Source organism: Chiloscyllium plagiosum, chromosome 22 (genome assembly GCF_004010195.1).
Source record: "Chiloscyllium plagiosum isolate BGI_BamShark_2017 chromosome 22, ASM401019v2, whole genome shotgun sequence".
In the NCBI taxonomy this organism is placed as follows: Eukaryota; Metazoa; Chordata; class Chondrichthyes; order Orectolobiformes; family Hemiscylliidae; genus Chiloscyllium; species Chiloscyllium plagiosum.
Window position 1 is genome coordinate 17,273,562 of NC_057731.1, and position 11,834 is coordinate 17,285,395.

Consider the following 11,834-nt stretch of genomic DNA (forward strand, 5'->3'; position numbering starts at 1 on the left):
CTCTCCACTCTGCAGGCACCCTGCCTCTATTCCTGACGAAGGGCTTTTGCCCGAAACGTCGATTTTCCTGCTTCTCGGATGCTGCCTGACATGCTGTGCTTTTGCAGCGCCACTCTAATCTCTACTTTCTATACAAACTAATTCTAGACACAAATATGGGAAGACGTTCTATGATTTCATGTGAAATGTATTTTTATTGACCAAAAATTTCTTTAATGTTGATTTATCTCACCTTTTTGTCAGACAGTATCCAAGCCAAATTTAAGTTTTAATAAACAAGAAATTATACAGGTGAGAAAAAAATGCCTCAACAAATTAACATTTTTCTGTCACACTTGAACAACTGATGATGATGTTGATAAAAGCAAAGACTGAAAACAAAGTGATGGAAAACCTCTGGAAATTTCGCAGCGTCTTTGAAAACAGAAACAGTTAATGTTTCGAGTTCAAGATGGTTCTTTTTCCACAGTTTCCAGTTTCTTCACCCATATTCTCATCTAAATCATTTATATAAATGACAAAGTGGACCCAGCACTGATCCCTGTGGAACACTGCTGGCCTCCAGTCTGAAAAACAATCCTCTATCATCATTCTTTATCTCCTGCCGTTGGGCCAATTTTGATCCAATAGGCAAGTTCACCCTGAATCCCATGTGTTCTAACTTTACGAGTCTATCATTTGGGATGGCAAGGTGGCTTAGTGGTTAGCACTGCTGCCTCACAGCACTAGGGAGTTTACACATTCTCCCCATGTCTGTGTGGCTTTTCTCCGGGTGCTCAGTTTCCTCCCACATTCCAAAAGATGTGCAGGTTAGATGAATTGGCCATGCTAAATTCCCCTAGTGTTAGGTGCATTAGTCAGGGGTAAATGTACTGAAATGAGTCTCGGTGGGTTACTCTTCGGAGGTTTGGTATGGACTTGTTGGGTCGAAGGGCATTTTCCACACTGTAGGGAATCTAACCTTGTCAATAGCTTTAGTAAAGTCCAATTAACAATCTCTCCCACTCTGCCATTATCAATCTTCTTGGCTAATGCCTCAAAGTTATCTTAACTGTATCTGCTCACACCTTGCTTCCTGCATGGACTCCATTCCATTTTTCCAGCTTCTCAAATCTCCTTTGCATCTGTTCCAATATTCCCCAAAACTGTTAATGGTAGGGCTTTTGGCTATGTCTGACCCATTTTCTGTACTTCTACATTTATCCTTTTCCCTCCCTCCTGCCACAATGAGAAGGTTACCCTTATTTCTTCTTTTCACACCATAGTCTCTGCATTCAAAGGATAGTCCTCTCCAATTTCTGTCACCTCCAGCAGGATGCCACAACCAAAGACATCTTCTCCTCCCCTTATCAACATTCGAGAAGGACTGTTTCCTCCTTGACAGCTTGGTTCACTCCCACCAACTCTTCACCCATCTCACCACTTTCCCATGCAATCACAGGTGTAATATGCGTGCAAGTCTCCAAACACATCTTCCAACTAAAACAGCGATTTATTTGTCCTTCTGTCAATGTAGTCTACACATAATGAAGTTGTTCCATGTTGGTGAGATTAAATTGATTGATGACTTTACAGAACAATTCCACTCAGCCTGTTTAAAAAAAATGTCTTCAACCTTTCAGTTGTTTGTCTTTTCAATGCACCAATTTGCTCTCATGCTTAAATTTCCATCCTAGACCTGCTGAAGGAGCAGCACCTTCTTTATAGCCCTTCCTCTCCTTCAGTTCTGAAGAAGAGTCATGTCAGACTTAAAACATTAATTCTTTTTCTCTGTCCACAGATGCTGCCAGCACTGCTTAGTTTTTCAGCACTTTCTGCATTTATTTAAGGTGATATCAATGATTGGGAATTTCAATTTTTTTTGTTTTTGGTTACTTACTAAATCAGCAGTACAAATATACAAGCAACCTTTAACATAGAACGCTACAGTGCAGTACAGGCCCTTTAGCCCTCAATGTTATGCTAACGTGCAAAATTAATCTGATGCCCATCTAACCTACACCGTTCCATTATTATCCATATGTATGTCCAATACCCATTTAAATGCCCTTAATGTCGGTGAGCCTACTAGTGTTTTAGGCAGGCCGTTCCACGCCCTTACTACTCTCTAAAGAAACTACCCCTGTTATCTATTCTAAATCGATCACCCTTGAATTTAAAGCTATGTATCCTCATGTTAGCTTTCACCATCTGAGGAAAAAGGCTCTCACTGTCCATCCTATTTAACTCTCTGATTATCTTATGTCTCAATTAAGTCACCTCTCAATCTTCTTTTCTCCAATGAAAACAGCCTCAGTTCCCTCAGCCTTTCCTTGTAAGACCTTCCTTCCATATCAGGCAATATCCTAGTAAATCTCCTCTGAACTCTTTCCAAAGCTTCCACATCCTCCTTATAATGTGGTGACCAGAACTGCACGCAATACTCCAAGTGCAGCCTTACCAGTGTCATGTACACAATACTCCAAGTGCAGCCTTACCAGTGTCATGTACAGCTGAAGCATGACCTCTTGGCTCCTAAACTCAATCCCTCTACCAATAAACAGCAACACACCATATGCCTTCTTAACAACCCTATCAACCTGGGTGACAACTTTCAGGGATTTATGCACCTGGACCCCGAGATCTCTCTGTTCATCTACACTGCCAAGAATTTTATCATTAGCCCAGTACTCTGCATTCCTGTTACTACTTCTGAAGTGAACTAGCTCACACTTTTCTGCACTAAACTCCATTTGCCACTTCTCAGCCCAGCTCTGCATCTTATCTACGTCGCTCTGTAACCCACAATATCCTTTGGCACTATCCACAACTCTGCCTTCTTTAGTGTCATCTGCAAATTTACTAACCCATCCTTCTACGCCCACAACCAGATCATTTATAAAAAAGACAAACAGCAGTGGCCCCAAAACAGATTCTTGTAGCACACCATTGGTAACTGAGCTCCAGAATGAACAATTCCTATCAACCACCACCCTCTGTCTTCATGAGCAGCATGGATAGGATAAATAGACAAAGTCTTTTCCTTGGGGTAGGGGAGTCCAGAACTCTGGGCATAGGTTTAGGGTGAGAGGGAAAGATATGAAAGGGACCTAAAGAGCAACATTTTCATGCGGAGGATGGTGCATGTATGGAATGAGCTGCCAGATGAAGTGATTGAGGTTGGTACAATTGCAACATGTAAAAGGCATCTGGATGGGTATATGAATAGGAAGGGTTTAGAGGGATATGGGCCAAGTTCTGGCAAATGGGACTAGGTTAGGTTGGGATATCTTGTTGGCATGGATGAATTAGACCGAAGCATCTGTTTGTGTGCTGTATATCTCTGTGACTCTATGACTAACTCTGGAGCAGATGGTTCTTGAACCCAGGCCTCCTGGCTCAGAGGTAGGAACTCTACCACAGCATCATAAGAGATTGCCCCAAAATAGTTGTATTTTGAACTAACCTGTTCAGACACTTCTCTGAGGTAAGTAGGACTTGAAGCCAGACCTTCAGGACTAGAAGCAGGGAGATTACCAATGCATCACAAGACCCCTCAAACAACTGCGTCGATATTTTCTAGCCAACATATTTAGTAATATTAATACACACTTCTGGAGCAGGTGGAACTTAAGTCCAGGCCGCCTCCTTCAGAGGTAGGGGACCCAGTTTGTGATTAATCTCACCTGGGCACTGATGGCTGATTCTAGAGCAATGAATGCCCTTGTGTGTGTGTGTGGCTGTTTTTCTGCTAGTGCCAGAAACTAGTCTGGGACATCCAAAACACACAATAGATTCCATTCTGGATTGCTGAGGTCATCAGAAATTGCAATGTTGTAGTGGTGATTGCTGCTAGTGCTGAAAGTAAAGGCCCACAAAAATGGAGAGTGCAGAGGAGATTTACCAGATGTTGCCTGGGCTGGAGAATTTCGGTTGTGAAGAGTGTTCAGTCAGACTGAGGCTGTTTTTCTTAAAGCAGAGCAGATTTGAGAGAGGACATAATTGAGATGTATAAAGTTATGAGGGGTATAGATAAGTTAGACAGGAAGGAACTTCTCCCCATTGAACAGATTAGTAAATAGGGGGCATTAATTTATTGCAGGGACAAAAGGTTAAGAGGAAATATGAGGAAAAACCTATTTCACTTGGAGGTTGGTGAGAACCTGGAACTCGCTTCCTCTTAAGAGTGGTAGAGACAGAAACTCAGAACATTTAAGAAGTATTTAGATGTGCATTTGCAATGCCAAAAGCATACAGGGCTATGGGCCAAATACTGGAAAAAAGGATTAGAATAGTTAAATGATTGGCCCATCATGTCCATGCCCAATAAAAACAAATGGCCTTTTTCTTTGTTGTTGACGAAGTGCTTTATGAATGAGAGTGTTTCAACAGAAATAAGAGCAAAAATCATTTTTTTGAAATAACTAACTTTTTATTTTCTAGCTTTCAGTTGAAATCATGTTTTATGGAAATTGCTCAAATTAGGTTACTGAGTATTTTTTACAGCAGTTCCATGTTTTGAGTTAACAAGTAAGCCTAATAGAAATGAACATTGAATTTTTAATTGCATTACAATTTATTAAATTGTTTTGTTCTAGGTCTGTCTTGAAAATATGATTATCATTCTCGTAAGAGTTATAAGGCAAGTTTAACAATATGGCATTGTAAGTATTATTATTTACATTTGCAAGTATAATTTAGCTCATATTGAAATGCTTTGGCAGTATCTGTCACTTAGTCCAAGTATATTACCAGGATTTGTTGCAGAACTAGATCATGTACCTTTTTTTTGGTGCTATGTGGACACCCAGGGCACAAAAATAGAGGCCAAGGAATTTTGAGAATGTAACCTTTTAAAATAAAACCTTTGTGATTTACATATGAAAGAAGTGAAACTAACATGGCCATTCTAACAGATGAGAGACTTAAACAATCAAGGTATTTTTCAAGGTATAATTTCAGTTACATCACATAGTAAACTTTTGTGATAAATTCTGTGTCTTACAATTGTGTACTCCACAATGAAGGAGCAGCGCTCCAAAAGCTAGTGCTTCCAATTAAACCTGTTGAACTATAACCTGGTGTTGTGATTTTTAACTTTGTACCTTTTTCTGTATGCTATGTCCTTTTCCTTTGTGTGGAAGTTCTCATTGGTGTTCGTTTGGTTATGTTAATGGTTTAGAATTTAACTTTCAATATTTTTCAGTTATAATATGCTGGACAGAGAGTCTTCATATCCAATCTTTTGCACAATCCATACAACAATGTAACCCAGTACCCTCCTGTGATGTGAACTATATGTTTGTTTCTTTTTCACCTTGGAGGAGAAAGTGAGGTCTGCAGATGCTGGAGATCAAAGTTGAAACTTTATTGCTGGAACAGCACAGCAGGTCAGCTGACCTGCTGTGCTGTTCCAGCAATAAAGTTTCAACTTCTTTTTCACCTTTCCTATTTCAACTTGTTGAAGCTGAGCCAGGAAGGCAAGCAGGTAAGATGAGATCAGATAGGGTTAATTGAACATATTTATTTCACAACAAGTGAAAATGCAGAGCATCAAGGTATCATTGACAAAGGGTCAGTTAGACTTGAAACATCAGCTCTTTTCTCTACTTGCAGATGCTGCCAGACCTGCTGAGATTTTCCAGCATTTTCTCTTTTGGTTTCAGATTCCAGCATCCGCAGTAATTTGCTTTTATCAGGTATCATTGATTGGACTTACTAAATTCAACAACACCTTCCTTCGTATTATGTCAAGACAACGGGTCAAAACCCTAAAATGTTATAGACATTTTTAACTTCAACTCTAAAATGTATTTTTTAAAAGAGAACTGATGAGGCCAAGAATGGTTGTGGATGTGAAGTAACTGGTTGTCTGGAAAGAGAAACCCATACCTAAAGATGCAAAGGAAACTTCAAACAACAACTCTTGAAGGGTGGAAATAGCAGTCAAAATAGACTGGACTCTGAATTTTCGTGATTATGAAAGTAACAAAGGGCTGACAAGCCTTGCTTAACAGCAAGTCATTACTCATGCTTATGTAGATTATGTCCCAAACTGCAGAGATAAGACACATTTTTTGTTTTTCCCTTTGAAGAATACACATGGAGAGGGGTTTAAAAAATCAGTTTCACTCGAGTGGGGTATGCTAGTGGGATTGAGGTTCTTGTATGTATACACGTTTAGGTTGTGCATTAGGATGCTGTGAAGGTCGCAGCTGAAGAACTATCCCCTAATCACTTGTGTTGCAGACAAAGGAACTCTTTAAGTCTGAATATCCTAAATCAGCCAGTTTATAAGTGAGATAAAAGGAAAGAAGACAACAAAAGGATTGTATCTTGCCCTGAATGCAGGAATTCAGTCTCAGTTGAAAAGAATCAAAACAACAGAATCACAGCCAATCTGCAATACTAAGAATCTTGAAATTAATTGTTTAGCTACCAATGTCAATGCTACCAGTAATCTTCACTGCAATGGCTTCAGTGTCCAACTACTGTATGTGTTCCTCATGAACAATTCAGAAGCTGATCCATAATTCTGTTATTTAACTTTATGGACTTACCTCTAATCTGTGTGTATGTATGTTTCAATTATACTTCTTCTTGTGTTTAATAATTAATGAACTCGCTCTTTGTTAACTCAAGAAAGCCTGTTTAAATTGATTTATTTTAAAGCATGACATCATTTGGATCTGGGAGAATGATATTTTCAAGGGAAGGATCAAAATTGGGAACAGGAGAGGGACTGGAGTCAAGGTACTCTCCGTGCACATAGAAACAGGGCACTGCAATGAGACACCCATTTGGAGGAGAAGCCAGGAGCAATATATAAGCTCCTCGACAGTCTCCACTCAGGAGATTGTGACAGTGACTGGATCCTCCATCATTGCCCTGTCTGGATCATAGAGGAGAAACTGGGGATGCTGATGCTGGAGATCAGAGCTGAAAATGTGTTGCTGGAAAAGCGCAGCAGGTCAGGCAGCTTCCAAGGAGCAGGAGAATCGATGTTTCAGGCATGAGTCCAGAGTTTAAACATGAAAATGTTTTCTAAATAAACTTTCTTTTGCAGCCAATGGCATGTAACTCATTATAACATTTCATAAACCTTTGTATTTCATCATTCATGTGGTTGCCACTGTCTTTGTTGCGGCCACTCCCTACAGCATGGATACATAAGATTCCTTGTGCAATGCCACTCCAGACTCCTAATGTAGCTGAAGCTTGGTAATGGTAAAGGAGGTTAACCTTGACTAACTGTACAGGACCACCACCCTCACCAGCTCCCCCACCTAACGAGTGTTTTAATTGAGTTTGCTGAAGACTACTACCCTAAGACACTCAGACATGCTGCATTGTTTGCTTTTGATGCAATATATCTGGCTTGAACACTGAAACCATGTTGTGTGAATGCTAGAGTAATGTGGCAGATTGACATGTGACAAGATGTATCCATGCTTGAAATAGTATTGCTGAACAGCATAACCATCTGCCTGCTTGATTGACTGCCAATTGTCAAGGAGAAAGTGAGGTCTGCAGATGCTGGAGATCAGAGCTGGAAATGTGTTGCTGGAAAAGCGCAGCAGGTCAGGCAGCATCCAGGGAACAGGAGAATCGACGTTTCGGGCATAAGCCCTCCTGAAGAAGGGCTTATGCCCGAAACGTCGATTCTCCTGTTCCCTGGATGCTGCCTGACCTGCTGCGCTTTTCCAGCAACACATTTCCAGCTGCCAATTGTCAAGGCAAAGTAAGGTGTGGCTGAGCAGGGCAAGAGCAGCATGTTGAAAGCACAATGAGAAAACAAGGATGTAGCCCTTGTAGACAGTTTGGTAAAAGTGATATAATAGGTTCCTTTCCCTTTGCATTTTCTGTAGTTGATGCAGCTGTATACTGTTGTTTGCCAGTGTGCCCTCCTCAAACAATCTGTCCTTGTAGAGCACAGTGCCATTACATTGGAGGATGCCAGGATAGTGGCAACACCTCCCAGAAAAGGGAGTGCCAATGTCTGTGATGTGGCAGGTGCTGATGGATTGTGCCCTGCTCTCCACCTTGTCAATGGCCAAAAGGAGCCCACTTTGGTTTTTGTGATGGTTAGTTTGTATGGTGAGTTTGAAAAGATGACCGCACATGGCATTTAGGCTGGTAACAAGCTGGTTAAAAGCAATAAAGAATGTCAATCGGAAACTGAATTGAACTAGCCATATAAGGGAAGTGGATATGAGAGCAGGTCAGAGGCTAGGAACACTGCATGACTAACTCACCTCCTGACTCCCTAAAGCCTGTCCAGCAAATATGAAGCATAAGTCAGGAGTGTGATTGATTGCACCTCACTTGCCTGGATGAGTGCAACTCCAACAATGTTCAAGGAGTTTCACACTATCCAGAATAAAGCAGCAGCTTGATTGGCATATCAGGAACAAATATTCAATCCTTCCACCACTGATGTTCTATAACAGCAGTGTGTATGTGGAGTGGCAGAATAATTAAATATCCACCTGCAAAAGATGCAAGTTCTGACACCTGAGGATCGACATTCACAAAGAGCTGCATGTAGAGCAAGATAAATGGTAGGAAAGAAGAATTGTAACAATATGCAATTTTCCACAACTCAAACAAACTCTTCCTTCATTAAATCCTTCAGAACAGAGGGTCCATATTCAAACAGGCACCACATCCATACTCAGAGCCTCCTTCACCAGTGCAAAGTAGCAACAGTGTGTACTATCGACAAGTTGCATTTCAGAATGCCACCAAATATCTTCAGATAGCTCCTTCCAAAGCTGCAACTACTATTATCTAGAAGGACTAGGGCAGCAAATACATGTGAACACCACAATCATCAAGTTCCACACCAAGCCACTCACCACTCTGACGTGGAAATATCTCACCGTTTGGCATCATTGGGTCAAAATCTTAGAATTCCCTCCCTGACAGCACTATGGGTCTATCTATAGGACATGAACTGCAGTGGTTCAAGACAGCTCATCATCACCTTCTCAAGGACACCAAGATATGGGAAAAAAATGCTGGCCTAGCCAGCAATAGCCATATCCTGTGAGTGAATAAATAAACTCACTATTTTCCGTGGTGAGAATCATTATCATGCCCCTTGAGCAAAAGGGAGTGGACATTGCAGCAAGATATTGTCATCGAGATGTACACTTTGCTTGATTTTACTGCTATTCTCACCATAACCCTTATCATCCAGAGCTTGGTAAGATTCTGTTTTCAGTATCTTTCCAATGTTAGTCTGAAAAAAAACCCCGGAATTCTGCATGTAGCAAGACCTGAAGAATGTTTAGGCTTGGATTGATGGGTGTCATGCTATTTTCACCACACAAGTGCCAGCCAAACATCATTGCCCACAAGAGAGAATCTAATCATTGCTCCATGAATTGAATAGCAATATCATTATTGAAATATAACCAGACCAGCCATATAAATGAAAATGGAAGTTGCTATTGAAACTCAGAAGGTGTGGCAGCATCTGTAGAGAGAAAACAGAATTCCTCCAAAGAAGGATCACTGAACTCAAAATTCTTTGTTTTCTCTCCATTGATGCTGCCAGACCTGCTGAGTTTCTCCAACAATTTCTGTTTTTGTTTGTTTCAGATCTTTGTTTTATTTCAGCCATATAAATACTTTGGTTATAAGAGCAGGTCAGAAGCTGAAAATCCTGTGATGAGTATTTCAGACTTCCCAAGTCTGTTCATCATCTACATGTACATCTTAGGAAATGTGTTGAAATACTCTCCATTTGCATAAAAAGGATTACATGCGATATACCACACATCAGCAGGCTATTCAGCCCAATTAGTCTGTGCCAATGTTTACATTACAACTGAGCCTCCTCCCATCTTTTCTCATCTAATTCTACTACCACGTCTATTTATTTATCTCCTTCCTTTGCTTGCCAATTTTCCCTTTAAACTCATCTATACTACTCACTTGAACTATCTTTGTAGTAGCAAATTCCATATGCTTTGCACTCTTTAGGTAAAGAAGTTTCTTCTGAATCTTTATTGAATTTCTTGGTTGTAACTTTATGCTGTAAGTCCTCACTTGAAGATCTAGATGTGTTTATGAAAATTGGAATATATGACTTGAACATGTGAACAAATGATTTGTTTAAAACCGTTTTACTTGAGGATCCTCGATTATCCGGCATTCGATTATCCGAATTTCAGATCATCCGGACAAGATCGCAAGGTCCCGATGCATTCGATTATCTGAACATTAATTATCCGAACAAAATACTCCCCACCCGTGATGTTCGGATAATCGAGGTTCCTCTGTTCACATAAAATATATATTCTAGAGAACAATCCCCGGCAGAAAAAAATAAAACATTAAATCTTGTGAGTTCAAATACATTATCAAATACTTATTTTAGTAAATGAAATAACAACTCAGATAAATTTGAAAATGTGAAGAAATAGAGTTTGGTAACTTTCTACTTATTCCACTCATTGCTGATCCTGTTTGCTGACAATGCTGCATTCTGAACATCCTTGCTGTCTATCTCCTGAATTGCTTTAGACCCTTCCTCCTGTCAGTCCTGTGGGCTGTGGCCTATCCTGCTCCGTATCTCATTCTCCAGTGGTTATTCTCCAATTTACAGCCTCTCCTGCTCCTGAATTCATCCCCTTTGTGCTAACTCTGACCTGGAGTTTCTCCTGCTTCTAGCCTATCCTATCACACACCAACTTTCCCACTCACTGCAGCCCTCTCCTAAACTCCATATGTGAATAAAGGCTGTTGAAAGTGGGGGTGGGGCAGGAGGAGCTGCTTTGACATGAAATAATTGAGAAATTAAATTGCCTCAAGCTTGCAGACAACAGTTCCAGTTTTTCAGGATTGTAATTATCATTGAAGATGGTATGAATGTTATATATGCTTGGAATGCTAGCTCTTCAGTTTACCCCTTTCTGTTTTATTCGTCTGTTCTCTGGACCTCCAGGAGGCTTTTTTTTTTTTTTTAGATTACTTACAGTGTGGAAACAGGCCCTTCGGCCCAACAAGTCCACACCGACCCGCCGAAGCGCAACCCACCCATACCCCTACCTTTACCCCTTTAACCTAACACTACGGGCAATTCAGCATGGCCAATTCACCTGACCCGCACATCTTTGGACTGTGGGAGGAAACCGGAGCACCCGGAGGAAACCCACGCAGACACGGGGAGAATGTGCAAACTCCACACAGTCAGTCGCCTGAGTCGGGAATTGAACCCGGGTCTACAGGCGCTGTGAGGCAGCAGTGCTAACCACTGCGCCACCGTGCCGCTTGTAACATTATGTGGTAAGTAGTTCAAGGGGAATCTGTCTTCTCATTTTACATGATAAAAACGTAACAATTGAATGCAGTAAAGAATGAAGTCAGAGAATTGATGTGGAGAAATACAGGTCTCTACATGATAGCTGAAAGAGCATTTAATGTTCTGATCTAGCCACGCTTTTGAATCTACATCTCACTTGAAAGGTGGCAACTCTGGCAGTGCAATATTTCCTCAGCACATTCAACAACCAAATATATGAACAAATCAACGGCACACCCCTGGGCTTACCCACCTCTGGACTCATAGCGGAAGCTGTAATGCAAAGACTAGAACAAACAGTCTTACCGCAAATTCAACCCAAACTCTGGGTCATATATGTGGATGGCACCTTTGTAATCATTAAAAACACAGAAATAGAAAACACACACCGGATCATCAATGCCACACTCACAGGAATCAGATTCACTAGAGAGGAAGAAAAGGACAACCAACTCCCATTCCTAGATGTGATGGTACAGAGAACACCGAACGGAGAATTCACCACAAAGGTATACAGGAAAGCCACACACACAGACCAAGTCCT

The 11,834-nt window shown here is 40.9% G+C and overlaps 1 protein-coding gene across 1 annotated transcript in view; it reads left to right on the forward strand.

The window, feature by feature from the left end:
- LOC122561384 (coiled-coil and C2 domain-containing protein 2A-like) overlaps positions 1-11,834 on the forward strand; it is a 268,528-nt gene that overhangs the window by 8,554 nt on the left and 248,140 nt on the right. Inside the window, exon 2 of the mRNA XM_043713148.1 lies at positions 4,578-4,643. Within this exon, the coding sequence (XP_043569083.1) occupies positions 4,636-4,643 (8 nt within the window). The 5' untranslated portion in view covers positions 4,578-4,635. The remainder of the gene's footprint in view (positions 1-4,577; positions 4,644-11,834) is intronic.